This window comes from Channa argus, chromosome 9, assembly GCF_033026475.1.
Source record: "Channa argus isolate prfri chromosome 9, Channa argus male v1.0, whole genome shotgun sequence".
Lineage (NCBI taxonomy): Eukaryota > Metazoa > Chordata > Actinopteri > Anabantiformes > Channidae > Channa > Channa argus.
Window position 1 is genome coordinate 15,837,011 of NC_090205.1, and position 27,750 is coordinate 15,864,760.

The 27,750-nt window shown below is 39.1% G+C and overlaps 1 protein-coding gene and 1 long non-coding RNA gene across 4 annotated transcripts in view; one reads left to right on the top strand and one right to left on the bottom strand.

Moving 5' to 3' along the window:
- Positions 1-2,358: 2,358 nt before the first annotated feature.
- Positions 2,359-27,351, bottom strand: LOC137133361 (uncharacterized). The gene is made up of 3 exons (XR_010915229.1): positions 27,217-27,351; positions 3,438-3,666; positions 2,359-3,301 (listed from the first exon to the last, which is right to left on the bottom strand). It is a non-coding gene; the product is annotated as an uncharacterized lncRNA (long non-coding RNA).
- The window catches only part of LOC137133360 (potassium voltage-gated channel subfamily H member 7-like), a 31,052-nt gene continuing 30,575 nt past the window's right edge, over positions 27,274-27,750 (top strand). For 2 of the 3 annotated variants that reach the window (XM_067516891.1, XM_067516890.1), the window contains exon 1: positions 27,277-27,683. In XM_067516891.1, coding sequence (XP_067372992.1) covers positions 27,608-27,683 — 76 coding nt within the window. In that variant the 5' untranslated portion in view covers positions 27,277-27,607. Of the gene's footprint in view, positions 27,684-27,750 lie in introns of all 3 variants that reach the window. The other variant, XM_067516889.1, reaches the window with a different exon arrangement.

Below are 27,750 nucleotides of genomic sequence, written 5' to 3' on the forward strand. Positions count from 1 at the left end.
GCTTAATCAAGCTAATTAGTCATCAGTCATGCTGATGGAAAATACAGTCAGAGAGGTAAAAAATTACTGTCAGTGATTAACACTTTTAACATGCACAGGAAATGAATATGAGTTCAATATGAAGAGGTCAAGAGGAACAAAAACACACCGTGCAGTAGCTACAGAGTGCAGCCACCTAACATACAGAACATATAAACTCTCTGCTGTTTTACACTAAATAGAGATTTTGTTTAGTTTTTAAAAAACTGACAATGGTCCATTATCTGCACAATATTGTTTCAATTTAGTGGCTTTTATTTCTTTCAAAATAACTAGAAATGTGCCAAGTATTAAGGTGATGAGTCGCAGGGGGAAAAAATGCAAATTATCAATGAAAATGTCAGCACAGGTTTCACTTAATCAGATTTTTTTCATTTACTTTTCATAAAATGTTTAGAATGGTTGATGGTAGCAATCCAAATTCGGACGGTGCTGAAAGTGGGTGAGAAGGATAGGAGAAGCCCAGCTGATTGGAAACATCTGGGTGATTGTAGGGAGCACTCCCACATCATGCAGTGCTGGCTGAGATTTGACAGTGCCCTCTGAAGTGACAGCTTTGACCTCAGCCAGTGTGCATGCGTGCAGCTGCCAGAGACCGGTTTGGCTGAAGAAGAGGACAGAGGCAGACGCTCTAGGCACTGGATGGTACCACTGCTTTTGATTGGAGTTCTGTTGACAGCCAACGTTTCAGTTGGGGTGAAATACAACCAGCTTGTTGATGCATTTGGTACCAAAAAAACTGACTATACAACAGCTTATCAGAATATTTGGGGCACATTGTTAAGATGTCTGCCATAACGTGTTGTTTTCTTTCTGATTAGCTGCACTGTGTTTTTTGGTCTTTCGTAAGGGAGAAATAAATATACACATTGTGATCACTGCCTGTGGATATCAACATGTCAAGGAGCCTCATGTCAGTGAAATAGAAAGTTTTCTTTTTTTCATGTTTAGAAATGTAATAGTATTTTTTTCTATGATATACTTGTGTCACATTGTTTACGGCCATGTACAGAGTAAAATGTATCTGCTTGAAATCCAGTGATTTTCAGCAGATGCACATTGTTATTCCTTACAGATGTGACTGGGAGAAGCAGAAACATAGAGAACAGACAATGTCTTACCTGCCTGCAACTCAGTGACAGACTGCAAATTCCAAGTATGTTAATTATGATTAGTGGAACATGTTTTGCTTTTGCAGAAAAGCATTAGCTTTCCACAATTGTTGTCACAACTGTTGTTTTCAAAATTGCATATTTAAAGGAACAATTACAAAGAGTATTTTGCTTTCCTTTTTGGCACACATTGGTATATTGAAACACAGCATTAGATATTTTAGCTCTGCATCATCACATAATGACATTAATATTAATGTTTATGATAATGCATTCTTTGTCAGGAGGAACACTCATTCATATTTGATTCATTAATGTAATGAATGCAAGGAATGATCAGATAATTATGTTCTTGTGCCCTTGATATGAAATGAGGAGTATTAGAATGACTTAAATTTGAGATAGGTATGCCTAAGCTGTATTAATCTATGCTGGAATATAGAAGCTATAAACTCTATGAAAAAAGACTGCAAAAAACCTACAGTGGTGTAGATTAAACAAAACAGAGTGAAATGGAGTTCATTTGCATCACCCTCCTCTTTTCAGAGGAGTTAAACTGCTTACCATTATTCAAAGATAGCTTTTAAATAAGGCCCAAATATGCGGGTGAAACCAATTTAACGAATGGCCACCAAAGACGTTTGTCAAATGATCTATATTGAGATTTTGACTGTGTAAGCCTCTTATCATAACTGCTATAAAATACACACCATTCTGTTTCAGGACTGAATTTCAGAGATAGGAAAATACAATAAATGTGACATTTTAAAGCTTGGCTTACTTGTTAATTACAAACCCATTTCAAATTGAACTTGGGGAACTTAATAAGTGCATATTTGTGTTGAGGAATGAGTTTCACACTGAAGAGGGAATGAATCCTGGCTGATGTGTTCAACAAGAGATCAACCAAAGGTCTGGTATTGCAGGTCATTTGATTTAACTGCTAATCAAGTTGTATCGCAGGTGCTTTCTTTATTTAAGTGACTTCCAACCTCTGTGCTCTTTAAGTTTTATCCAAAAGTAAAAATAAAACTATTTAACTTCATGTGTGCATTGTCTCAGCATTTGATGGAATGTGCGCGAAAGGCATTTTAGTAAACGTAACAAAGGGTTAGAGGAAAATCACATTTGCATGAAGCAGGGGACAATAAGGACAACATCACTCATGCAGAAGAGCTTAATTACCTCAAAGAAAAACAAATTAATGCATCTTCTTTAATTGTCTGCTGATAACCAACACAGAGGGAAGCAATCACTACACACCTTGTTCAGCAGGAGCAGTTTGCAGCTTGATATAGTGTATGTGTAGGTGTCTCCAAAGCGAGAACATATAGTGTTATATCTTTAGCACACATTCATTGTAAACTCTAGCAACCAGCATCCCACCTACAGTAGCAGACACACTGTGACACAAACACTTTCAGGTAGCACACTGTCAGCTGAAGGTGTAGCATAATTACAGTGCAAATTTAACATCAGCATTTATTCTTGTGTGACGTGAACGAGTCCACAGCTGGTCAAACAACTGCTAATGACATGCTACAGTCATGGTACAATGCTGAAAAATACAGAAAAAATCCCACATTTTTTATGGTTGTTACAAAAGACACATCAGTTACTGCACTTGTTAAAAACGTACTGACAAGCGTAATATGATCAAATTGTGAAGACAAGAACTGTCTCTGTAAATGACAGAATTCTATTATTTCACATTGTACACTTTATGTCTTCACAATGACCGTGTGGCATTTTAGGCTCTGTGTCTTGTTCTGTAAACATTGGACTCTCTACACACCACACGGTAAAGATGGATGAGCAACACTCCTCGGTTACTACAGCCACATTTATTTAGAAACAGTGGGGAGAGATTTGGAGGTGAGGAATAATTCCAGCCAGCGGTTGGTGCCCAGTTTGAGAAAGAGGAGGAGGACCACCATGGGGCACCTGACAGTGATGAAGAGCATGGGCACATGCTGGCAGATTCATCTTGAGCCACGTTAAGAGAGAGAGGGGCAGAGTGAGAGAAGGGGAGGGATGGAGCTCTGGAGGGAGGGCAGACAATGGCTGAACACAGGTTTAACAATAAAAACAGCATAGAGTGTTGTCTTTGAGGTTCTGTAGCAGCAAGGTGCTATAGCTCTCTTTGCAACCTGCAAGGATTGAGGCAGAGAGAGAAGAGACAGGGAAACAAAATGCACAGAGAGAGCTCTCGATTTTATGTGACTTACAAATTGACACAGGGTTTTCAAAACATTACCTGCTACTTGGCTGGTGTTGGTCAATTACCTGTCACTCCAGCATTCTTTTTATTCCCGACTTCCTCCACTGTGTCCCCTGTGTGGTATTGTGATAGGGTTGATGCTGATCACAGCCCCCAGCTCTCTGCGGTCCAGCCAGCTGTCAGACAGGAGCTGAGCGGTGTGTTGGGAACCCAGGGATGTAAACGAGTGCGTGCTGTTGATGACTGAAAGATTCACCCTTCTAGTTTGTATTTATGTATTCAAGCTGCCCTCTGCTGTTCGCATTCCCCATGACAGGACATGAAACAAAAGGAAAGTTCTATGTCAAATCTTAACTATTGCCCAAAGTCTACTGTATAATCACTAGCACAAACCCTAGACTTTCATTCATGTTCATTTGCTCAGTGATTTCTATTTTATGATTCACGTTGCTGTGTTAAACCTATGTCAGTGTTTCATTAAACCATTGTATTTGAGGGGTTTTCATATGAAGATTTAAACAACCACAGTGTGAGCAGTATACTGTATATAGGTGATTAAAGATCTGCAGAGAAAGCTTTTACTTCTCCCTCTAATTCTGTTTTAGCAAATCCATGCATCACATGTGACCAACAAGTCCTCCACCCTTATGGCCAATATAGGTTGTTTGTCTCTACCCTGTCAAATGAGCCACAGATGTATTTGTCAAAAGACTGGCCCCATGTAGAGTGGCAGGCATCTGTTGAACTTGCATCACTTGGTCAGGTTTAAGCAAAAAGACATCGCAGGGGTTAGAGTAGAGGCAAAAATCAACGTGGTTGAGTGTTTTTAAAATGTTGTGATTTTGCATAAATTCACAGCTTCGTCACATGACGTTTGTCAAGTCACTGGTTAAAATAAGCAACAGGATATTATTTTACACTGGACTTGAACTCTGATTTCCTGTGGAAAAGTCGTCTGCTTTGTTGAACCATGCATACATCCCATGCATCCCTTGACAAGCGGTTCTGTGTCTAAATAATAGGTGACAGTGTTATGTCTGCCACACGTTTTTCCACAGTAATACATAGAGGTTTTTTCCCTGCTTGTACAATGACCTTATTTTAATGGAGGACAGTCTCTGTTTGACACAGACTGGTATTTAAAGTGGATGATACAGGTTCAAAGAAATTCCACCGTTTTGTTTTAATTCTTGCCTTAATTCATTCTTTGTTATTCACATGAAAAATGAAGAAAAACTTTTAACAGCCTAATGCACATGTATATCTTTTAAAAAGAAAACTATCTCTTCTCCTTTTTTACAACATTATGTTTGACCTTATTGTAAGAAATGATGGCTTTTTTTTCCCTACCTGACAATTAGATTATTACATTTTCAGACATGTGCAGTCTGAATCATAATACGTTTCTGAAATTCAAGTGGCCCATATGCTAACTAGGGCTACATATTTAGCCTTTATATTAACATATCATCTGAATTCAGTTACCTGACACAATTGCAGAGATCAACACAGATGATGTGTCAGCTTCATGTATGTGTTAGCTTGTAAAATCGCCTGCACTCAAAGTCAAGTGGATGTTAATGCCCCACAGACCCCTAAGTCTGATTTCCCTCATAAAGCAGGAGCGCATTGGTGCAGTAGCTCCCCTTGCATCTTTTAAGAGAAAATTGTGGAGTTTAACCTCCCAATATTATCTTTCTTTTTTCTTTGTGCAGGGGGACAGGCAGATATCCACAAGGAATTTGGCACAGTCCACACAGTCAAGACGCTGATAATCCCAAGTCTTTAACTGCTGATAAGACAGTCAATTTAACATAATTATAAACCACTAGTATGAATAGTAACGATTCATTAATTCACTACATAGAAGAAGATGATAATTCCAATCTAACATCCATTCAGAATTATCACTCATGATAATGATTTCATTAAATCTTGCTCAGTTTTTGCCATTATAAACATAATTGTTACACAGTAAAAAAAAAACAAAAACAAAAAAAACAGTTTAACATAATAAAATCGTAGAGAGTAAATTAAAGGATGTCTGTGCCGCATTAGAGAGGTGAGGCTGACAAATCCCTCTCTCAAAACAAATGCTGTTGACCAACACTATTATTACCTCCACACTTAATTACTTTTTGCTTTTTGGTTTAATTGCTTCAATAAAAATAATCTATAACGCTTTTTTAATTACACTTTCTGAATGACCTATGTAAAGAGAATTTTATTATGTGTGCACAGTAATTACCCTGTCACAGTTCAGTTAGGGGCTATTGTCTAGCTATCCTTTGCATAGCTGTTACTGGCATGACCAGCATGCCTAAATACCTATTTACCAAGCTCGCAACTTTTTCAGTAGTTGCACAATGTGAGCACATGTGGTCATGTTTTGTGCCTGATGTTCTGTCGAAGAAGAAAAAACAAGTAAGCCGCAGCTGCAACTCAAACAAATCTGAGCAATATTTGTGTACAAACCCAATGGAAACTTTAGGTAATGATGTATTATGTGAAAAAATAATGATCTCCCTTCACATTATTATTAGAGCCTGACACACATGAGGCTGGTCCACACTCCAGTATGTTTTGGATGTGGAATTTGTCAGCTAATTGGTGTTTTTATGATTATAAATGAAAATGGGGAGGTGTGAATGATGAAACCACTTTAATTAAATGGCTGAGGAAGTTGTACAATATGTATGTTGCTAATGAGTTGCTAATACATGCACAGTGTGATGTTTTGTCAGTCTTAGCAATGGCATGCTTGCCTAAATGTTATTGTGCCTCATAATTGCTTTTAGTTCAATTTGGTTGATCATGCGGATAGCAAACCACACATAGGCTGTAACTGATTTTAAACATCATTTGACTACTTGCTGGCACTGCTTCAGAACACTCTCTCCATGGTTACACTTTGAGAAAACCAAACGTTGTTTCAACTAAACACTGGTGAATGATTTGAGGTCTGTGATTATATTAGGACTAACAAAATACGTATCAAGACTAAACAACAAACAATAAGCAGAAAATCAGGTAATTGTGTGATTATTATTGTGGCTGTACATTTTCATCTGCCTCCCCTCCCCCAGCTGAAGACAAGAGCCTAACCCTTCCTTTGTATGGGTGGCCTTGTCAGTCCTCATCCATTTCCCAGCAGCTACTGCCTTCCCAACTCTAACAGCAGCACATCTTGAGAATGTGTGTATCTTGATAATATTGCACATTTGGCCCTTGTTACTAGCTAAAATAAATAGCTAAAAAAAAAAAATCTATTTTTGAATCATGTTTTTTCTTGGGTTCCTGTGGACAGAAAATAATTAATTAAACTCATGAATCAGACACAATACTACAAATAACCGATTGCATTTTTTGTGCATAATGTCTAGCTGTTTCCCTTAGTATATACATTAGATTAGATTTATTTGGCCTGAAAAAATATTTTTATGACAAAATGTTTTTAAAGTTACATATCACGTGTTCGAATATATATGTTATATAAATTCAAAACAAATATATAAATGAAAATACATTCAGTCTTAAATTTGACTTACACTCATGCCTGTATTTTTGTGCTCCAAGATTAACAGCCACAGCCATAAAACTTTTAAAGCTGAACAAAAAATAAAAACATGGAATTTTACCCTAAAAACCATAAAGACCATTTGAGCAGCTTGGCTATGCTATGACCCTGCTGTAACACTAGCATTGACCATGTTCAGAGAACTAACTATTTCCCACTGTACTATGGCCTCAGAAACCCAAAGCCTCAAAGCAGACATAACGTCCTCAGAATCTCTGAGCAAGGGCTGAGTTGGGAGCAGTGGGACAGCCTTGGGACTGGGGCCCTTCTTCATGCTGGCTTGCCAAAGAGCTGCCCAAAGCATAGACAATTAGAGGGGTCCCTGGTGCCTCTTTGCTCTCTGTGCACCTGGTGGGCTGCTCTTTAAGGCACCAGGGGGCTTGAGGAACTGACTGGGCCGACTTGGCTGGCTGGGCCAGAGGCATAGAGCTGGGGAAGGCCTGATCTCAATAATCCCTTTGCCCCAAGAGGCTGTCACACCACTCACACTGCTGGAAGCTAGAATGGAAATGGACCGAGGGCTTTCTGAAGCTTTTATCTGCTAGGAGAGCTCATCAGAGACACAAGACAGAGACATAGTAGGAACACACTTCGGTTTATAACAGAGTCGAATTGTTTGTATACAATTGTATCAAATTGCCTTTGATTTGATATGCACCACTGTAACACACCTTTCTCTAAGATGTTTATGAACTTTAATCCACACATAGACACTGTAAATAGACACTGTACTTAATTTGTATACACACCTTTATTTTGTGCTGACGCAGAAATAAAAAGTAATCATCACTAGTATTTTACACACTAAACATATTTGTTTTCAAGAGATCTTTTCAAAAAAAACCCTTTTTACTATTATTTTAATTAAATACAGTACCAAGCGAGTCTGGTGGATCAGTAGTAGTGCATTGGGTAGGGATCCAGAAGGATCCTCACCAGCTGTGGCCCTCTCTGCCACCGAAGGCCACCTTGGTGCCAGCTTCGAGCACGGATAAAATAGGAGGTTTGCAGCAGGAAGGGTATCCGGCGTAAAAACTCATGCCAAATCAACGTGCGGAACATGTTCTGCTGTGTTCCATTGATCTTAATTTAATTAAATAAAAGGAATACAAATTGATTTTGTTTTTGAAAAAGCTAGTAGTGTATGTAGTGAGTAGATGGGTCTCATTTTATAGAGTTCTGAGTCCAGCCTACTGAGGTTTACTGCATTGCTAAAGGTTTAGTTTGACCAAAACAAGCCCTGTAAAATTTTCTCACATGATGTGAGCAAAAGCACAAGGAGAAAGGAACTGCAGTATGTAGAGTTGTAAACATGACCTTCTGGAACTAGTAAATCTAGTGCACTCACGGCAACAGTCCACATGGCGTGAACAGCATTTCACTGTTATTAACATGTTCTCATACTTACAGCCAAACAGCACCTGATGCTCTGCTGCTTGTATTATTCTACCATCTAGTTATAAAACAAAGATATTAACAAAATAATTTCCTGAATGACAGCTCAGTCCAGACTGGAGTGTGACAGGACCCCGTTACCCATAGGATCGGACAGAAACTGAAAAGATATAATATTGTTCTGCATTGGGTTGGGTTATGTAGGATAAATTGGCATTACTGCAAATATTGTGAACTTTAGTCAGGTTTGGACACAAAAATGTGTGCCATCCAGGCCCTCTCTCAAACAGCTAGACATTGGAGAACCACACAACTTCAGAGTTCAGTCACGTTGTACAGTATGTACAACTAGAAGTGAATGTGTCTCACTATTCTTTCATATACTTATGAATGAGGAGTACATTTTGGTTCGCCTGCAGCATAACGAGTCCCAGCTCCACTGTCTGTCTTAGTGGAAGAAGAGGAAAACGACAGCAAACTACAGAAGAAAAGACAGAGTCAAGCGAGAGGCAGTCAGAGACTTTTTTACTTAAAAGATGGAGAGGAAAAGAGCAATAACCCCGTTACAGTTCTTCTTTGCTTTTTTTAATCTACAATTTCTTCTAGGAATTCCCTAGACTATGTCATAATCTATTGGCCTGTGGAGTATATATGATGTAGAATCACCTTGTTGTACAACTTAAAGTGAGCTGTCCCATATGAATATGTCCACAGTCAAAACCATTGGCCTAATTAGACCGTCATGCCTCAGAATGTGAGGGGAAACTTAGTGCAAATGGATAAAGGTCTTTCAGCACTGTGCCACTGGCTGTCTCAGTCCCTTAATGTATTACCACCTGCACCCTCAATCAGCACAGGAACATTTAAATGACTGCGATTCAGAGGAGACCAAGCTCCAAACTGGTGGGAAACACGCGAGAGGTGATTTAAGATATTGGCTATAATGAAGCTGACCGTTGGCAGCTCTGCTCTGAATGTGATGGGGGAAATTAGGGGTGGGAACAGGTCATAAACGTACATATATCGGGGGCAAGGCAGCAAATGAAATGCAGAGTAGAAGTCTACAGTCCAACATGCTGTTTACTTCGTGTCAGGTAAACATCAACCACAGTGAGCTTTGGGTGTCTATAAAGATGATATAATCAATGGTTTGTATTTGTTTTCCGGCAGCTGCAGTATATTGTGGCGTTCCCTTCCTATCACCTCTGACTGCTCTCTTCTCCAAGACTCCAGCACAAACACAGAAACAACCCTCCTTGATGTTGAAAATAACACTTTTTTAACCTTTTTTCTTAGGGTAATATATTTCTTTTAATATTAAGGAATAATGAATTACACAAAACCAACATGAAGTAAAATAATAATAAAAGTGCCTGTCTGCATTAGTTTATGATAGATAGGTAGAAAGCTCAAATCAAGGAGTAATGGAAAGACAATCTAGAGATGAGTAGATGGAAGACAGGCAACATCTGGGTATGGCTTCTCAGACTGATGGCTGCTAACTGATCCTTGTGATTGTGATTGACAGGCACTGACCACCACTCTACTGGCCCTGGCTTCTCCACACTGCTGAGCACAGCAGGTAGTGTGAAGGCTCGCTGAGATTCCCAATAAAATGGACATTACAGGGATAAACAACAGGCGGCCTCGCAGAGGTGAATGTTGGGCACGTAGCACTCCTCTATCACACAGTGTACCAGGGTTCACTGACTCTGCACTGTTTCGCGATTGCAGAATATAGAGCCAAACTCAGGCAAACATCTTATTGAGAAAGTCAAAAGGGCCTCTGGTTCTCTTCAGATAGGTTCTTTGGTTGAACAAGAGCTCACCCAAAAGGAAAGTGAGAATTAAATAGCTAAGCAGAATAGTTTGCATATTCAAATATACATGGAATTAGTTTACCAAAAAAACACAATTGATAGCTGCAACCACTAAAAGCTTGCTTTAAGTAAGTGTTTTTGTTTGTCCTTGAAATGGTCACATACTATTCGTGTGACTTCCGAAAATGAAAGTATATGTATAATGTAGGTTACATAAGTGTCGTCTTTATTCAGTAAATATTCCCACGAGCAATGAAAATAAAGGCTTAAAGCCATTTACATCTCTAATTTTCACATCCATTAAAGAGATGAATGCTTTGATACCATTGCAGTGTTTATCTGCGGTCTCTAGGGATTCATTAAAGTGAACACTCCTTTCAAAATATAATCTATGGCTTAATTAAACTTCGGAAATATGAAATTTGAACCCACATATCAGGAGAGAAGTTGCTGCTTTGTTGTTCCCTCATTTGCACAATATTTTAATGAACAAGTTGCTAAGATATATTGCCATTTGCATGTAAATAAAGCTTTTTCTCAAGCACTTAAGAGTTTTGATTTGGATTGTCTGTGTGTGTGTGTGTGTGTGTGTGTGTGTGTGTGTGTGTGTTTGTGTGTGTGTGTGTGTGTGTGTGTGTGTGTGTGTGTGTGTGTGTGTGTGTGTGTGTGTGTGTGTGTGTGTGTTGTAAGAATTCAGCCCCACTGACTGCTTAGTAAATTTCACAGCTTCTAGCTCTGGAGCTAGCTCTGAAGCACATCATTACAATGTGTGAAATTTTAATCAGAGATGTTGTGAAGAAACAGTGATCAGCCAACGAACATAATTAATGTCCTCTGTCATAGAGATTATGATGGCAAATTTGAATGTGCAAGTGTTTTAAAGAGCAAGGGGGAATGCATTAACTAAATTGCATAGCATGACATGAATGAGCCATCGTGCTTTTCTGTCACTTTATATACAGTATGCAGAGATATTCTTTATTATATAGGATGCCATTACTTCATTTTAATTGAACAGCATTTTGTTTGGCACAGGCCTACTGAACATTGCATTGGCCATGCATAAATTTTATACATGGCTACCTCATAGAGTACGTGTTACAATCAAAGCAGATTGCAAAGAGCAAGAAGCAACAAGTGATATGATGTATTTTGAAAACAGAGTAAACAAAAACAAGACTTTGTGTATGTACTACATACTGTATTTCTAATTATATGTAGTATATGCATTATAATGTGTGATCTTTATGTGTTAATAAAATATCAAATTTCAATATTAAGATGCAACTTTATTGTAAGAGTTGTTTTTCCCGGGGCATTTTTGCTTTATAATGCTCATTTGCTTATAAAAATGTTAATTGTGCATTTGCTTTTATTTTCCAGTGCAATAATCCCAACTCAGATTGGCTGTCCAATCGTCAGCTTTACTATAAAGAAAAGCAGAGGTTTATAGGGTGTTGCTGCTAAGACCAGGCATGTGCACAGCCACATTCACCTACTTGCCTTTGCACACACACATACTCGAAACCATATGCAATTTTATTTTACCATGCCTCACACACACACACATAGAATTATAGTTTGATGCTTAAGCCAAAAGTACTTAAAGTACTTCAAAACTCTACTTGACTAGACCATAATTCAGGAGTCATTGTCAAGGACCAAGTGTAATGCAAATCAAAGACTATTTCTCTATTTTAGAAATACTGTAAACTACATTTTTTCTTTAAAATGAGAGGCTTTACATTTAAAGAGTCCTTGCTCACAAGCTTTTTAACAGTACAATTCAAGGCAACACCCAAAGCTGGTCCCGTACATAATCACTTGCAAAGAGATAAAGCTGCTAAGTTATCCCAGTGGTCATATTGTGGGTGTTGTTAATGTGTCACTAATGTGTACATAAAAGAGAGAGAGACAGAGTGAGCAATGCTGTAAGGAAAGACTGTACACCTGGCTCTGTGCCCAACAGTTGCCAGGGCTGCACTCTCATTTCTGTCAGTCGGTTTTGTTTCACAAGCCTCCTAATCAATTGGAATGCAGCCCCTGAAATAGAACTTGGCACCAGACTCAACTGCTCTATTGTGTCTGCTGGTCAATGCTCGGAGAATACCAAGCGTCACTCATGTCACTTTCCAATTCCCCCCTTTAACAGGGTAAGCAGGGAGGACATTAAACAAATTTTACGTTATTGGCCTGCCAGCTTGTAAGATTAGGATTCCTACTGTACAGTAATTTACTCTGGAGTTGTTTGCAGTAAGTGTTCTGCCAGGTGTGTGTCCCTTTGTGTTTGGTTGACAAGCAATGTTAATGAAATCAGAGCTAATGACAGGGAGAATAAAGAGGAATTGTGAGGTTAGTTCGCCAATAGTCCCAGTGAGCAAAACTAGAGGAACCACATTCATTCTAATTTACTTAAGACAGCACTGAGTGGGATCAGCACCCAAGTACATTGTCATTAGTCCACTTGATACACTGTCAGGAGCCAGGATGCAAATTGCTTCTTTTTCTTACAATGGATAAACGGTGGATAAACAATCCCCAGCAGGAAATTTGAAAACTGATAGGCCATCGCCTCCATGACATGCCACTGCATCAGACTCTGCATGTTGCCATGTGTTCCCCAACTAATCAAGGGCGGCCTGCTTCTCATTGTCTCCATCTTAGCCTGCCAACAGTTTCATCACAGCCCGGGTTAACCAGGAATAAAAACACATTAGTGTCATGTTAGACTGATAAAGAGAAGTGTCTGGATTGGCGCTCCACAATGGTAAAAGTCCAACTGCGTATTGATTTGTGCTACATAAATCTTGTTTTCTGTCTGCACTAGTGAATCAGTCATGACCCCTAGGGTTAACAAACATTGTCGAAGCTTTCAGCTGCTGAGTGAGCCAACAACGCCCATGCATTGCAGTAGCCATGCCCCATCTTGTCATTTCTCAGCCTGCCTGGCTTTACTAATTGCTGGCAATCAACAGACAATATGATGGGGCTGAAAGAGGTGGTGGGTCTCTTGTGGTTTTTGGCTCTAACAAGGAGATTTGAGGCTCCTGCAGCCAAAAACTATCAACAATGGATGTGAATTGGTCAGCAGGAGTCTGCGAGCTACAACCTGGATTAATTGGCATAAGGGGATCCAGCATGGCTAGCGCCAGATCACATTAAGCTGATGAGATTTGACTCAGTAAACTTTCACAAAGGCAAATCCCTAGTTAAAGTGACTGAATGACAACATAGCATGTAAACATAACTACTTATATATTACGAGTCTACTGGAAAGACATTCGTGTATTGTATCAGCTGCTAAACAGTAAACTGTGAAAATGGGCAGATTAAACAGTCTTTTACAAAGGTCTTTTGTAGCTTTTTGATCAGAGGAGCTGAAAGCAACAGGGTACACAATGTGTAGGTTGAACAAAATAACAGCCACAGTATTTTGTGAGTCTCTCATGGCTACTATTTGTTTTAATAAGTCATGGAGACATCAGGTATTAAATTGTTTAATCTTTCAGTAGTATATGAAATCCATTTGTTTGTGGAATAATATCATTGAAGATATAATTACATTATCACAGGTGCTATCATCATCATTTATCTTTCTGACATTTCAAGACTTACTAAATGCCAAAGTGTTCCTCAGAGACAGGAGCCCAATCCTACATGACAATCAAATGCTTTTAATTATATGATCTTTAAATTCTAATAGTTTCCATCTGAAATCTCAAGGACAACAAGAGCTGAACTTAGCTTAACCTGGGATATCGTCTTGGCAAAAGAAATTGAATGGTGTGTTTCCTGTTCAATTTGCCCAAACTGCCTGAACAAGTGATCAAGCTAATTCTATCATATTGGACACACGTGGGTCCTTAGAGGCCATAAATGTTCATAAGTACAATTAGCTAACATTAATCAATACAGATGCTGAGAAGAAAGTCTGGGGTGTATGTCGGTGAGTTGGGAGACGCAGAAAGTTAAAGAGACAGATGATAACAGAATTAAACAGATAGATATAGAAAAGGGGGCAGGTGTGTCTCTGGAGGTCTCCACAGCAATGCTCACCCTGCTGCCAGGCACATTACACACACCAGAGACCTTATTTACCCAGCAGCCCTAAAGAGGCCTGGGCCCCAGCTCTTATTTACTCAGAGCCTGGGCAACCATCAGGTGCTGAGGGGATCTGGCCAGCAGCAAAAGCAAATACCCCAGATCAAAACCAACCATGAAGGAAGAAAGGGGCGTTCAGCCAAATTCCTGGTCAAGTGCTAATGTTTACTCTTTGGTCTGAAGGGCTATGGATGGACTCCATTTGAAGAACTCCAAACTGACACCTACAGCATACACCCTCAAATCTGATGGCTACCACTGTCTCATATCTATATATCTAGACTACCTGCGGTAATACGGACTTCTCTCGTCTTTTAAACCAGCACTGCCACCGGTCTTCAGGATCAGACATGGTGTCAGGGGAAAGAGAGATGAAGACGGAAAAAAAGGCCAGCTAATGACTAGCTCTTATGCATCAGTGCACTTACTAATGAGCTTCCAGGGAGAGGCTGGCAGAGCCAGAGAGAAAGGCTGAGCCGGGATGTGAGAGGCCTGGGCCATCACTTCCCCGCTGTGATCCCTGCCTTCCCACTCACAAGGAGCCAGGCTCCCAGCCACTAATGAGTGTTAGAGGGAAAGTCCAAGCTTGCGTCCACCTGCCAGCCTTCAGAGCCTAGCCTGCTGCAAGACAGTAGGGGTCAGACGCATTCCTGAGCTCTTAATAATTTACATCATATTGATTTCCTCACTGTTAGACACTCTCACCTGCATGGGCTCTCACTCCCACTTTCTCGCTATGCCTCTCTCCCCTCTCTGAAATGAGCACATTCCACCAGAGAGAGGAGTTAGAATGATACAAAAGCATGTAACTTTGCCCTGGCTCCAAACCAGTTAAATACAACATTCAATTTAATAGATTGTGCACAAGGTTTGTGTCAGTGGGGACAGTGGGTGCTCTGTGTATGTCAACCTCTGGAGCATGGGCCTTGGAATTGGAGCACTCATACTGGACCATTACACACTGCTGTGTGTCTGATGCATATAACATACAGTATTTGGTACAATAAAAGTTAAAACACACGTTCAACTTTATTTCACATGCTAAAAACAAATGACACCAATTATGCCCCATCTGCATGTTGTACCTTAACATATTTCATTTTAGAAAAGGAATGGACTTTTGCACAAAGAACACATAAAAAGCCAAATCAAAAGGTACAAAAATGCAAGAAAAAATAAATTATGCAGTTTGCATTCTGCTTAACCTCTAATCAAACTCAGAGACGAGAACATTAGTATTCTCCCTTTGTCAATATGATGATCTGTATACTCAATTCTTTAAATATTCATCAGCTCAGAACATAGACTTTTCCTCACTCTGATTCATAATTCAAATGATATGAATGTTACATAGGTATGCCACCACACCCCACCCCAACAAGAACAACTTTCTATCATCAGTACCACACTTAAGAATGACTTTTGACACCAGCCACCTCTTTTCATTGGAGAGGAAACTTCAGAGCATACTTAGTTTGCTCTTTAACACAGATTCCACACTAAGACGTAACTTCAGGGAGGAATAGAAAGCTTTTATGCGGCATTTTGGCACAGTTATTTACATTTATTTTATTCAGAAACAAAACCATATTCTATCACTTTAAGTAGGCCTATATTTTATTTTAATCTATCTATCTATCTATCTATCTATCTATCTATCTATCTATCTATCTATCTATCTATCTATCTATCTATCTATCTATCTATCTATCTATCTATCTATCTATCTATCTATCTATATATCTATCCTGTCTTCATTGTGTCATGTTTTGGTCTCTGGCTGTCTCTGTAGTTCTCACCCTGCCTCTGGCAGGCCTGGACAGACTTATAACCTCCCTCTGTTAATTCCCAGTGTGGTAATCTAACACACACACTGTGCCACAGGCTTGGTCTGTCCAGTGAGCATAAGTCTGAAACAATACAGCATGTTAACTTCAAGCTTGCCATGAGTGTCAAAACACAACAATGGTTGTTTGCATGTCTCTGTCATGATCCATAGCCTCTTTCATGCATAAATACCGAAACTTGCAAATGCCATAAAAGTGTTGTTCATGAGGGAGTCAGGTTCCCATAAAAATGCAATAAAGTGTTCTTACATTTAAAACACATTGCTTATTAACAATTCATAAGGACAAATATTATTGGAGAGTTTCTTATAATTAAGCATTTTAACTAAGAATGTGAAAGTATGAATGCAATTGGCTGACAATTTATATTCTTTGAATTATTTGTTATATCTTGGTAAACACTGCCCTCTTCTGTTTTACATGTTTGTAATATTTGTGTGCAACCACTCCTACAGATAACAGCTAAGTTACAATAGCTGACTATAAAAATAACAACATCACCCATGGAGCAGAAACCCCACAGAGGAGGGAACGCTGCAGTCCAAATTCCAACTCAGTGAGCTCATAAGTCAAACACGCACATGCCTTCTTGCACTGACCAGCCCTATCTATTCCTCTTACAAGTACATTACAGTAACCACTCTACAGGTTTTGAGTCATTTTATTTCATTTATGATGAAACTTCAACTCGTCATTACTTAAAGATACAAGAATACATATAAAGACTATATATTATTTTCAATGAAAAAACAAACAATTTATTGTCCGTGATAGATAAAGTGCAACAAGTAATTGATTGTACAGTGAATTGCATAGACCAGTGTAATGTTGAACCTATTTTTTCCAATGTTGGAAGAAACTTTAATAGGAGATAATACCACATATATCTGAACGTACCAACATTTTTGTCCCACTGGTAAAAATGTTATGCAATAACAAATTTCATTTCTGAGAATACTTAAAAAAATAAATAACTATAGACCATATGAAGCTATAACATTTCATTTGTTAATAGTCTTTTATCCTTGTTTACATAGCAATGATAACCAAAATCCTTCAACCTGTTCTACAGATTACCAGCCTCACATGAGTTACTTGCAAAGCCATCACCCATGGCTACATGGAGATGAGACGTAAAATAAGACTTTCATAGGAGTTGTAGATATTCTATCACTGGATAGGAATTATAAAATGGAGCATGAGAGATGTACAGTAAGATGCAAGATGAGGTTGTAAACTTGAATTATGCTAGCTATGGGGGTGCACATATAAATTATGATATTACAAATTTTATAATGCAAAAGCCAAGGTTAGATATAGATCAGTCTGAAATTGCCCCTATAGCTCAAACAAAAACTTCAGTAGGATTAGATCCATCCATTCATCCATTATCTGTAACCGCTTAGGGTTATGGGGGCTGAAGCCTATCCCAGACGTCAAAGGACGAGAGGAGGGATCCACCCTGGACAGGTCGCCAGTCTATCTCAGGGCAAAGAGTGAGACATACACAGACAGACAATCTTTCATACTCATTTACAAACCTATGGCAAATTTGGAGTCAACAGCTAAACTAACATGCATGTCTTTGGAGTGTGGGAGGAAACTAGAGTACTGTTTCCCACACAAGCATGGGGAGAACATGTAAACTCCACACAAAGGCTGTAGCTGCGAGGGGATATGAACCTAAGCTTAATCTTACATTAATATGGAGAAATATTAACATTACATTACCGCTTAACATTACTAACATTACTAATGTTAAGCGGTAAAAATGTCCTCCCCTATAAAAAAAATAAGGGCTTTTTGCTTTCAGTAGATTTATTAATAACCAGATGACAGGAAGCTCTATACAACAAATGTATGCAGTGTAATGTCATTTTACAATTACAGAGTGAGTTGTAGTGTTTCACCATGTGAACATCATTGTCTGCTGTTATCTTTTTGTGTCATTGTTGCTGTTCGGAAACCAGCCAGATTTTACAAGGAGATCACGTGCTTGTGTCATGTGTGGTGGGTGGTACAAAAAGGGAGCAGCGTACAGCTCTGGGTATAGGATTTACTGATGATCTTTGATGTAATTTACCACAATAACCACATGATGTCAGCACATGGCTATTTATTCCTGCAAAGTCTGGAACTCTGATGCCTTCAATTTAATAGTTCTTTTTTTTTTTGACCAATCCAATTATCTACCACATCATACAAAATGGTGAGATTCTAAGTTAGTGCTGAAAGTGTAATGCTTCAATTCCAAGTCCTAAGATCACTCTGCAAATTGTAACATTTCAGTGGAATGGAAATTCCATACTACCAATGTAATGAATAACTGGCATAAATGATAAATATTTTACAAATGAATAATTGTAAAAATTGTTTCATTTTTAGACAAAACATCCCCTTTTGTGAGGTCAGGGGAGAAAGAGATGTTTCTAGGATACTACAGCAGGAAATCTATGTTTGTTTCTGTATTTCCCACTCTTCCTCACTGACAAAGGTATCCCAAGCAATCAGGCCACTTATTTACCGGCTCCACAGTTTGAAAAACTTGCTGACTCCTCATGTACTGCATATGGTACATGTCTACTCAGAAACCCACTCCCTTTACAGAGAGTTATTCTCAGAGTGAAGTGTAATGCTGGCCTTGCATAAGTTGACATTTGCAGGATTTTGCAGGTATATACACTTTTATTTAAGACCAGGTTTTTTGTGTCACTGAGATACTACAGCTCACAAATATTCTTGGAACAGAAACCCATGCAACACTGCCTAAAAGCAGTAACTTCAAAAAATAATGCCACCTAATCTAGTTAAATATGATTCATGTGCAGAAAATCCTCAAGGGATGGCAAGATTTTGCCGAAGTTAGCCCCGAGAAGGTGGCAAACCTCGGTTTTATTTCTAGCCATTACAGATAATTGCATCAGAGATAAGTGCAATATAGCATAAGGCAATAAACATGTGAAAACTTGTCTAGCCTGCTGTGCAGTACAAAAACCTCACACTCCACTTGTGATTCGTAGCATACATGCACGATTTGTGACAGTTACATGCATTTGCTATTGTGGTAGATGGCTGTGACAATATGTGCATGAAAGTGTCAGTCTTCCTGATAATACTAGACTAGATCTTATTCTCAGTGCGGTCTCTACTACTTGATAATGTCCTGATTGGTGACAACATAAAAACAAAGGTGTTGGACCACCACATTACACCAGAGCAGCTACACTGCACCATGGCATTGAATCTTGGAGTCTTGTAAACAACTGGGCATTAAGACCTGTACCTTCTCTTGGTGTAAGCGATGTGCACTCACCCACTTCTAAAAGATGAATGTGTGACCATATCACATTTTTTCCACATCTCAGTAGACTAGTGCCTATAGTTTCTCCACCATTGAACTCTGAAATGTGTTTTCATCTTTGTAATGAGGGGTTTCCCTCTATGTAACTGTCAGCCCAATCACATCCTGTGTGCACATTCTCAGTCACCTGAAGAATAGTAGCTCATCTGTTTTTCTTACATATTGATCTGTGCTCATCAAATGTGCAGTGTCAACCCCATTTTTCAACCTTATTTACAGATGCCGTTCGCATCGATCTATATGCAGATGTCACTTTAGTCTTTGTGATAAAACTAACTCTCTTTTAAAGTCATTTAGACCCTTTTCTTTTGGTGTCTTGATCTAAAATAAGAATCATCTGGACCTGCTTAACATTTTTATGCATGCCACAGAGCATGATTAGATGGACAACAGCTCAGTTTTCTGTGCAGTGCAGCTGCATTTGTTATGTTGCTCTGCTCATGTCTTCACGTTTTTCCTTTATTTGTGCCTCATCTCTATGAGTGCAGCGACTCCGGTGCAGGAAGGTAGGAAGATAGAGGGGTCGTCCACCAATTCCACAATTGTTGGTTCGATCTCCGGCTTCTCCGGTCACATGTTGAAATGTGCTTGAGCAAGACGCCAGCAGCATAGCAGCTCACACACCCATTGGTGTGTGATTGTGAGTCCAAGTGGGTGAATGAGAAGCAGTGTAAAGTGCTTTGAGTGCTAATAGGTAGAAAACTGCTATTTAAGTGCAGACCATTTGTGTGTTTAGGAAAATAATACACATGCTCAGACTAATGTTATTAATCACAAAATCACCTCAAAGGTCATTGTTGATAACATTTCTGTCTTAGCCACCTTATCCTGTCAAATAAAAGTCAATTTATCTGACTTTCATTATGATGCATTTTCTATTAAAGCACTGACCCACAGGTAAGGCAATCGTATAATAAAACATTAATGTGGAAATCACCACCACAGCCACATATAAAAAGCAGCCCATGTTGCCGGGGGAGAGGAGTAGTGGCACATCTACAGGGGCACACCAGTTTCCATGGTAACCTCTGATAAGAGAGAGGATAACTGAAATGAGTTAAGCTTTCCACTGAGCCCTGCTAGCAGTGACAACAGTGGTAATGAACTCCTCCTAAAACTTGTCAGGGGCTTTTATAGATATTAATAATATCAACGTTACAACTCTCATTTACAACTCTCTTTTCACTGTCTCCTTTGGGAATATATTTCTTATAACCTTGACATAATTCAATTTGCATCAATTTCAGATCCCAGATATGATCCTACGTTTCTCCCTTTATTATCCTTTTTATGCCCACACCAAGCAAAAAAATAGGAGATCAAGCTGTAAAGACATCTCCATCCATTTATTATCTTTAACCACTTCTCCTGTTCAGTGTTGCGAGGGGCTTTGGCCTATCCCAGCTGTCATAGAGCGAGAGGTGTGGTGCATCCTTGACAGGTCAGCCCTCTATCTCAGGGCCAATACAGACAAACATACACAGACAACCATTCACACCAATTAATCTTTGGACTGTGGGTGTGTGAGTACCTGGAGGAAACTCACACAAGCACAGTGAGAACATGCAAACTGCACACAAAAAGGCTGCAGCCTGCAGGTGGAATCAACTTATAGCTATGAGGCAGTAGCACTAACCACTCCATCACCAACCTTGCCAAAAAGACATCTGCATACTCTAAAATTTGTCAAGATAGTGAGTGAATTCATCACTGTATGTTGTCAACAAAAACAGTGATAACAATATATAAATAATATTCAGTACGTTTTTCTGAAACAACTGTGTCTTTAGATTATTCACTGTAAGATTATTCACAGACTGAGAGCTGTTTGCTAAAACAGAGCAGAAGATATACAAGAGATGTTTTTTACATAATTAATCTGCAGGATCAGAAGGTCATCAGGCTAATTTAAAATAGCATTCTTTTGGTCAGCTTCAGATTTTAATTTGGGCATTTTAATTATTTATTAAGGTAAATTGTTACTTGAGGGGACAAAACTACAGTAGCAGTGTTCTTTGCATGTCATTTGGCATGAGAATAAAAACAGCTATTAAAGAAAATCTACCACAAAGAAAAGGCTTTAATGTCACTTCTAATAGTTTTACATGCACTTTTATCAATTCATATTGTTAATATGATCAGTGATGATTAGTAGTAACATCCGTTTTGATCCCACTTACAATTTGTTCATATAATCTACAAGAAGTCTATGCGGTCAAATGAACTGTAAAAACAATTTGCCCCCAGCAGGATCTGTGTAAGATATAAGGATCAGGCTTATTGTGTTTCTACTGCCAGTCTGATGAACAACAAAGGATGGCTGACCTGCAGTACAGTATAGAAGATGCCTGGCTTTATGATGATTCAGCAGTCACAGCACAGTCAAATGCAAATGGAAAAGCAAGTCACACAGGTAGTGAGTGGGTCAGTGTCAAATGACTCCGCACCCTATTTGTGGGTGGCATCATATGGAGCCTACAGTAGTGACTGCAGCTGCATTCCCATAGGGCCTTGCATTAGTTCCTCCAAAGTGATTACACAGGTCACAGATGCTGCAGTCTTTCTGACCCTGCAAATGAATGGAAACATGTGACATGGAGGAGTTTAAAATATTCTTTCAAGAGAGATCCTAGGGAAAATACCTGTTGAGGCAGTCATTTTGCATATTACATGGTTTTCCAGTTTGTTATTTTGAGAAACAAGATTTTAAAGCACGTTTACATTATGTAATAGAACTAACCTTTTTCCCTAGGCCCATAAAGACAAAAATCTAACCTCTCTTAGAATAAATGATATTGTAAAGTCACATATTGTACTGAGCCAGAAGTGCAGGGTGGCCTTTTTTAAATTTATTTATTTATTTTGTGTTCCATTTTTTCACTGAGGGCAGATGGTGAAGAACGTGTGCAGTGGCATATGGGGTAAGGCACAGCAGCAATGGCACTCTGGTGTTTTGCACTACTGGATTATTCGCTGAGACAGGACTGTAATAGTTTATATGGACAATGAGTAAGCCCTGGCACTGTACCTCATGGGTGTACGATGGGCCACAGCAGCAGAGAAAGTAGAAGGGCTGGGAGAGAGAAAGAGAGACAGAGAGAGCTGTACTGCCGTGAGATCTGGATTAGGTGCTGGATAGTGGATGCGGCTGCTGTGCCTGCTGCTGTTTTTCAAATTGCTCTAAATTCTAAGAGATTATGTAGAACAAATGAATGAATGACCAAATGAATGAATGGCAGTGTGATTTCCAAAGTAACCATACCGTATACAGAAAGGGTCAGTGCTGTAGCCCTTCAAAACCGCATTGTAAGGTAAAAAGTAATGCAGTTTAATGTCACACATTGTTGATCTTTATGAAGAAATTGTGTTTTCACTTTCAAGTAGTTTGGCTGTGAAGCAGCAGCTACCCGAGCAGGTAAAAAGAATAAATGTTTGCTGACAAAGAGATTTGAATCTGCTCCTTCTCCCCTTTGGAATCACTCATCTGAAGCACTCAAAAAGCTAAAATTAGTCCTGCAGACACAGGGTGATAAATATCATCTCCATTTTCAGCCAAAGACAATAAAGTCTTCATTGATGGAAGATTTGCTGTGACTATACATCTTGTTGGAGTTGCACCATTTGAAGATCAGGTACCATGCCATCGGAGACAACGGGGACACACCAGCATAATGAGACCTTCAGCATGTGGTAAAGGTTTGAAGTTTCACTTAATTTCATTCAGCATTGCTGAGTAGAGTGCTGTGTGCTCAGCTTATCTCTGATCTCAGCATTTGTCTCTTTACTGTAAATTGCACTGCAATGTCAGATATAATGTTTGAATGGGATGTTGTCTGTGCCATTTCTGGTGTTCACAAACAAACAACATATGTAACACTCAGCAGATATATGAATTACTTTTAGTCACAGCTAACAAAGACCTAAAGTCACACCTTTTCTTTTTATTCCTCACGAGTTGAGCTGGCAAAATATCTGTCAGAGAACAAAAATATTTTGAGTAAAAGTGTAATTCATATTGATTGTGGGACATAAGAGCATGGTGGTGTAGTCACCCCAGTATGTCTTTATCCAGTTTCCCATGTGTGCAGCTCTCAGTAATTATCACCCCTCACCCACCATTTCCTACCCCTTGCTTTTAATAGTCAGCAAATATGCCAGTATTAATCATGGGTGTTTACAGAAATCAGATGCACACAACAATTATATCTCTCACATTTCACACAAAACTGTAAGTAATAGTTTGGACACAGGGTTGTACAATCGAAAAGCTGTCATTTAAAATTTTATTCTACAATGTTTGGTCTAAAAAAAGTGGGAGAAAAACATCATGATTTTATACCTCAGATGTTAGCAAGTAATGGTTTTCCTGTGTGTTATGAGGAATGGATGTGAGCTGCATATTGGCTTAATGCAACAGTAATTTAATAAAATACAGCACACAAAGCACTATGGCCTGGGGAGGTCTGTGTTTATGGGTACAGACATGGAAGATTATCTTCCATGTTGCTTGGAAAGTAAAAAATTGCTGCCCAAGCTACCTTTTAAAGTAAACTCTTTTCCCAGAGCATTGCGAAAAAGAACACAAGCCTCAAGTTTTTGCCCCAATCTTGTAAATGTAGGTCAATAAAACTGAGGGGAAAAATAAATTCCTCGGGTGCCCAAGGCACCCGCACACCTGCAGCCCCACACATGGTCTCAGGAAGTACAGTATAACACAACAAATCACCTATTGCAACTACTGAGCAGGTGTATTTAAAGTGTAGAAAGAATAGAACCCTTTGTTTATAATATGTGAATATTACATGGCATGACAATTACAAATTACAACAAAATTAATCACTTATTAGGAGGTAATCATGAAAAACACATACACAAAAGCACTATGATACTGATGCAGCATGATCTTGTGTCATACAGTATGATCACGTCTGCATATGTGTATGTTCTGTGTTTTCTAAGCCTCACAGGTGATGACCTCTTAAAACAAACGTCAATGAAGTCGGTGCAGCATCTGGTTCTGAGGCATTTTGACCTAATAAAGACCAGAGTTGGATTGAAAATGTTTGCAGCTTAGAGTTAATGAGCTTTAGTTAAAATACTGGGACAGATGTTTCTAGACTGTAAGTGAGGTTTTACATTATTCATACATGCTTGGTTTTTCACCACCTGGCTGTTGGCTGAAGTTTTATTTCTCTCGTTTGATATCCCCCATTCATGAAAATCCCATGAACAATTGAGAAAAATCTGGTGTGTGTGTGTGTGTGTGTTCGCGTGGGTGCGTGTGTTTGTGTGTGTGTGTGTGTACAATATAAGCAGGCAACTGTACATCAGCAAAGTAAAAAAGTACAATGATTTACAGAAAGAGGTACTGAAACTGCAGCACCATGGACAGCGCCTCAGTCAACACTCACCTAATGCTACAGTGACATTAGATCTCAGCGATGTAATGGAGGCTTAAGGTAACTTGTTGTAAAAGGCTTAGAAAATTAAGGATACTCATTAAAATATAATTAGCTTGTATATCTGTCATACAATGATAAATATTGTGTTTGTATTAGGCGTTTAGTTTAAAAAGGTATTTGAGCTGAAATAACTGCATGTAAAACAGAGGCTTCAAATTGGAGTAACATAAAGCTGCACTTTTAGTTTCTTCGACAATTTTGCAATATCTAAAATCCACAGGTATGAGATTTTGTCAAAGTAGAAACAGATTTCTAGAAAATGATCTATAATAATTAAAAACAGTATTGCTGGCATTAATATTAAATTCATAAAATTACCTGGTACGGCCAGTTTGTGTTAAAAGCCACACGATCTCCATTAGTGAAATGGAGATCACCTGAGTGCAACTAATTTGTTGTAGTGATTGTAGTATGAATACACAAAAGCAGACACATAAGAATCTCGAATCTGGTTGGAGTACAGTAAAATCCATCATTAGGTAAAGTAAGGGACATGGAATATGTATAAATCTGCCAGGAGAGATACAATTAAAGAGAATTCCGCTGAATGAATTACAAGCTTCTGTGGCTGTGGTCGGAGGGACTGTGCCTATAACTGCTGTTCTTCACAAGTCAAAGCTTTATAGGAGAAGCATAAATATTGGCTAGATTGCAAGAAGGCATATGGGAGATTCTGGAGTCAACTGGTGGAAGGTTTTTAACATCAGAATGAGTCGCATTAGAATGGTTTGTTTGGTTAATGCTTGCATGCTTTGCATTAACCAAACACTGAACACAATCACAAACACATCATCCCTGTTGTTGGTGCATCCCTGTGGGGATGCTCCTCAGCAGGGGGCCCTAAAAAGGCTGGGAAGGAAGATCGCAGCAAAAAACGAGGAAACCCTGGGAAATCTAGGAAATGTGCCTTGGGAGAGAATTTGTCTTTCTGCAAGACGATGACACCAAGCATAAAGCCGAAGTTACACACAAATGGTTTAAAAAAATAAATAAATAAAATTTGTGTAATATTCTGGACTGTTCAAGTCAGAGCCAAGACTTTGACTCAACAAAGAATTTGGGCTGAACTTTAACAAAGCTCTTCACTTACAAACTTATATTTCACAGACATTTTGGAAATAATCATAGGGGCATTTACAGCTTTGTAGCAATATCTATTCACTTTAACAAATCTTTTTCTGTTGATCAGTCTAAGGACAACTTAAATTAACTATTATTTAGTGTTGTGAACATAAATAAATGAAGGTGAAAAGCTCCAGTGTAGGTGAATCTATTTCATGGGCATTGTTAATAATGGTGGTCTATAGGATGTGCTGCAGGGGATTTCTTTAGAGCTGCAGGGGATTTTCAATTAGGGTCCAGGCCATTCGGCCCTACATAGCAGCATGGCTGAGTGGCTGTGTCATATCCAGGTCTCTTAGTGCAAAGCCCATTTCCAGAAATCTTGGGACATTGTGTAAAACATAAATAAAAAAGAGAATGTAGTGATTTCCGAATCTGTCAACTTTTTAAGATATGTCACTGGCATTAAATTAAAAACAAGCATATATTCCTGATATGTTAATTTTGTATTTACAATCCCAATTAGATTTCAAATCAGGTGCACTCTCTTTTTATTTACATTTTCTACAATATCACAACTTTTCTGCGGGGGGGGGTTAAATAAACTGCGTCATCTAGAGAAGTTTTTTTACAGCATCTTACAACAAATTGTTCTGAATGACAGGGATCCTGTGACATCCACTATGAGGTACAGTAGCTACAACATATATATCTCAAATACAGTGGGGTTTAAAAGTTTGTGAACCCTTACATGTTTTCCTTGAATTCGGAACTACATCAATGGTTGCAAACCTGCCTGCTCCATTGCATATTCGAATCATGATGCGTGATAATATTCCTATGGTCTTCAGCGAACATAACTCTTCTCATTTAAACCGAATATTCTACTCTGGTCTCACCTGCCTGATAATTTCTCCAAGAGGCTGTTATGCATTATGAATACAGCACCTTTGAGTGATACTGTGATATGGTGAACATAAAAGTGTTGTATCATATTCAGAGGTTGATTCTCCTCTGCTTTGATCGTCATACGCCTACTTAATATGTTAAGTAGGCAACCCGTATTTCATTTATCATCACTGAGCTTTTAGAGCAAAATAGTAGATTTTTATAAAGGACTTTATAGAGGGCAACATATTGTAGGGTATACAATTTCAATTAAGAACACATTTGTACAGAGTTGGGTCTCGACGCACGAAGCTGTGACTGTGATCCTTACCGGAGGTGGGGGGAACCGAGCCCCCTGGGAGCAACGTCACTCCCCCTGGCATATCAACCACTGCCCGCTGCATGCGTCCAACACACACTGAAGAGGACGTCAGGATCGCATCCATCATCCACGCGACATGCTTTGCGAACCGAATCTGACTCAAAACAATCCTCCCCGAATCCTCGCGTTTCGGCGAGGAGGTATTGACACGTTCGGGGATTCGAGCGGGCTAAACAAGTCCCCGGCGAAGAAGTAGGAAGGTCATTTAAAGTGGGGAGCGCGCCCGCGTCGAGTATGGTCTGTGGTAAAGGGAACATCACAAAGAGCCAGGATCCGTAACTTCGGGATTCACTCAGAACGGCGCTTTCACTGAACATCGTGGGGTATTGTGTGAACAAACATGCCTGTACGAAGAGGTCACGTTGCGCCACAAAACACATTCCTTGGAATAATTATACGGAAATTTGAGGGTCAGAGTAAGTATGTAATTGATGTGCACATTAGATCTCAGCGATGTACCAGGTTTGGGAATACTACAAAGAA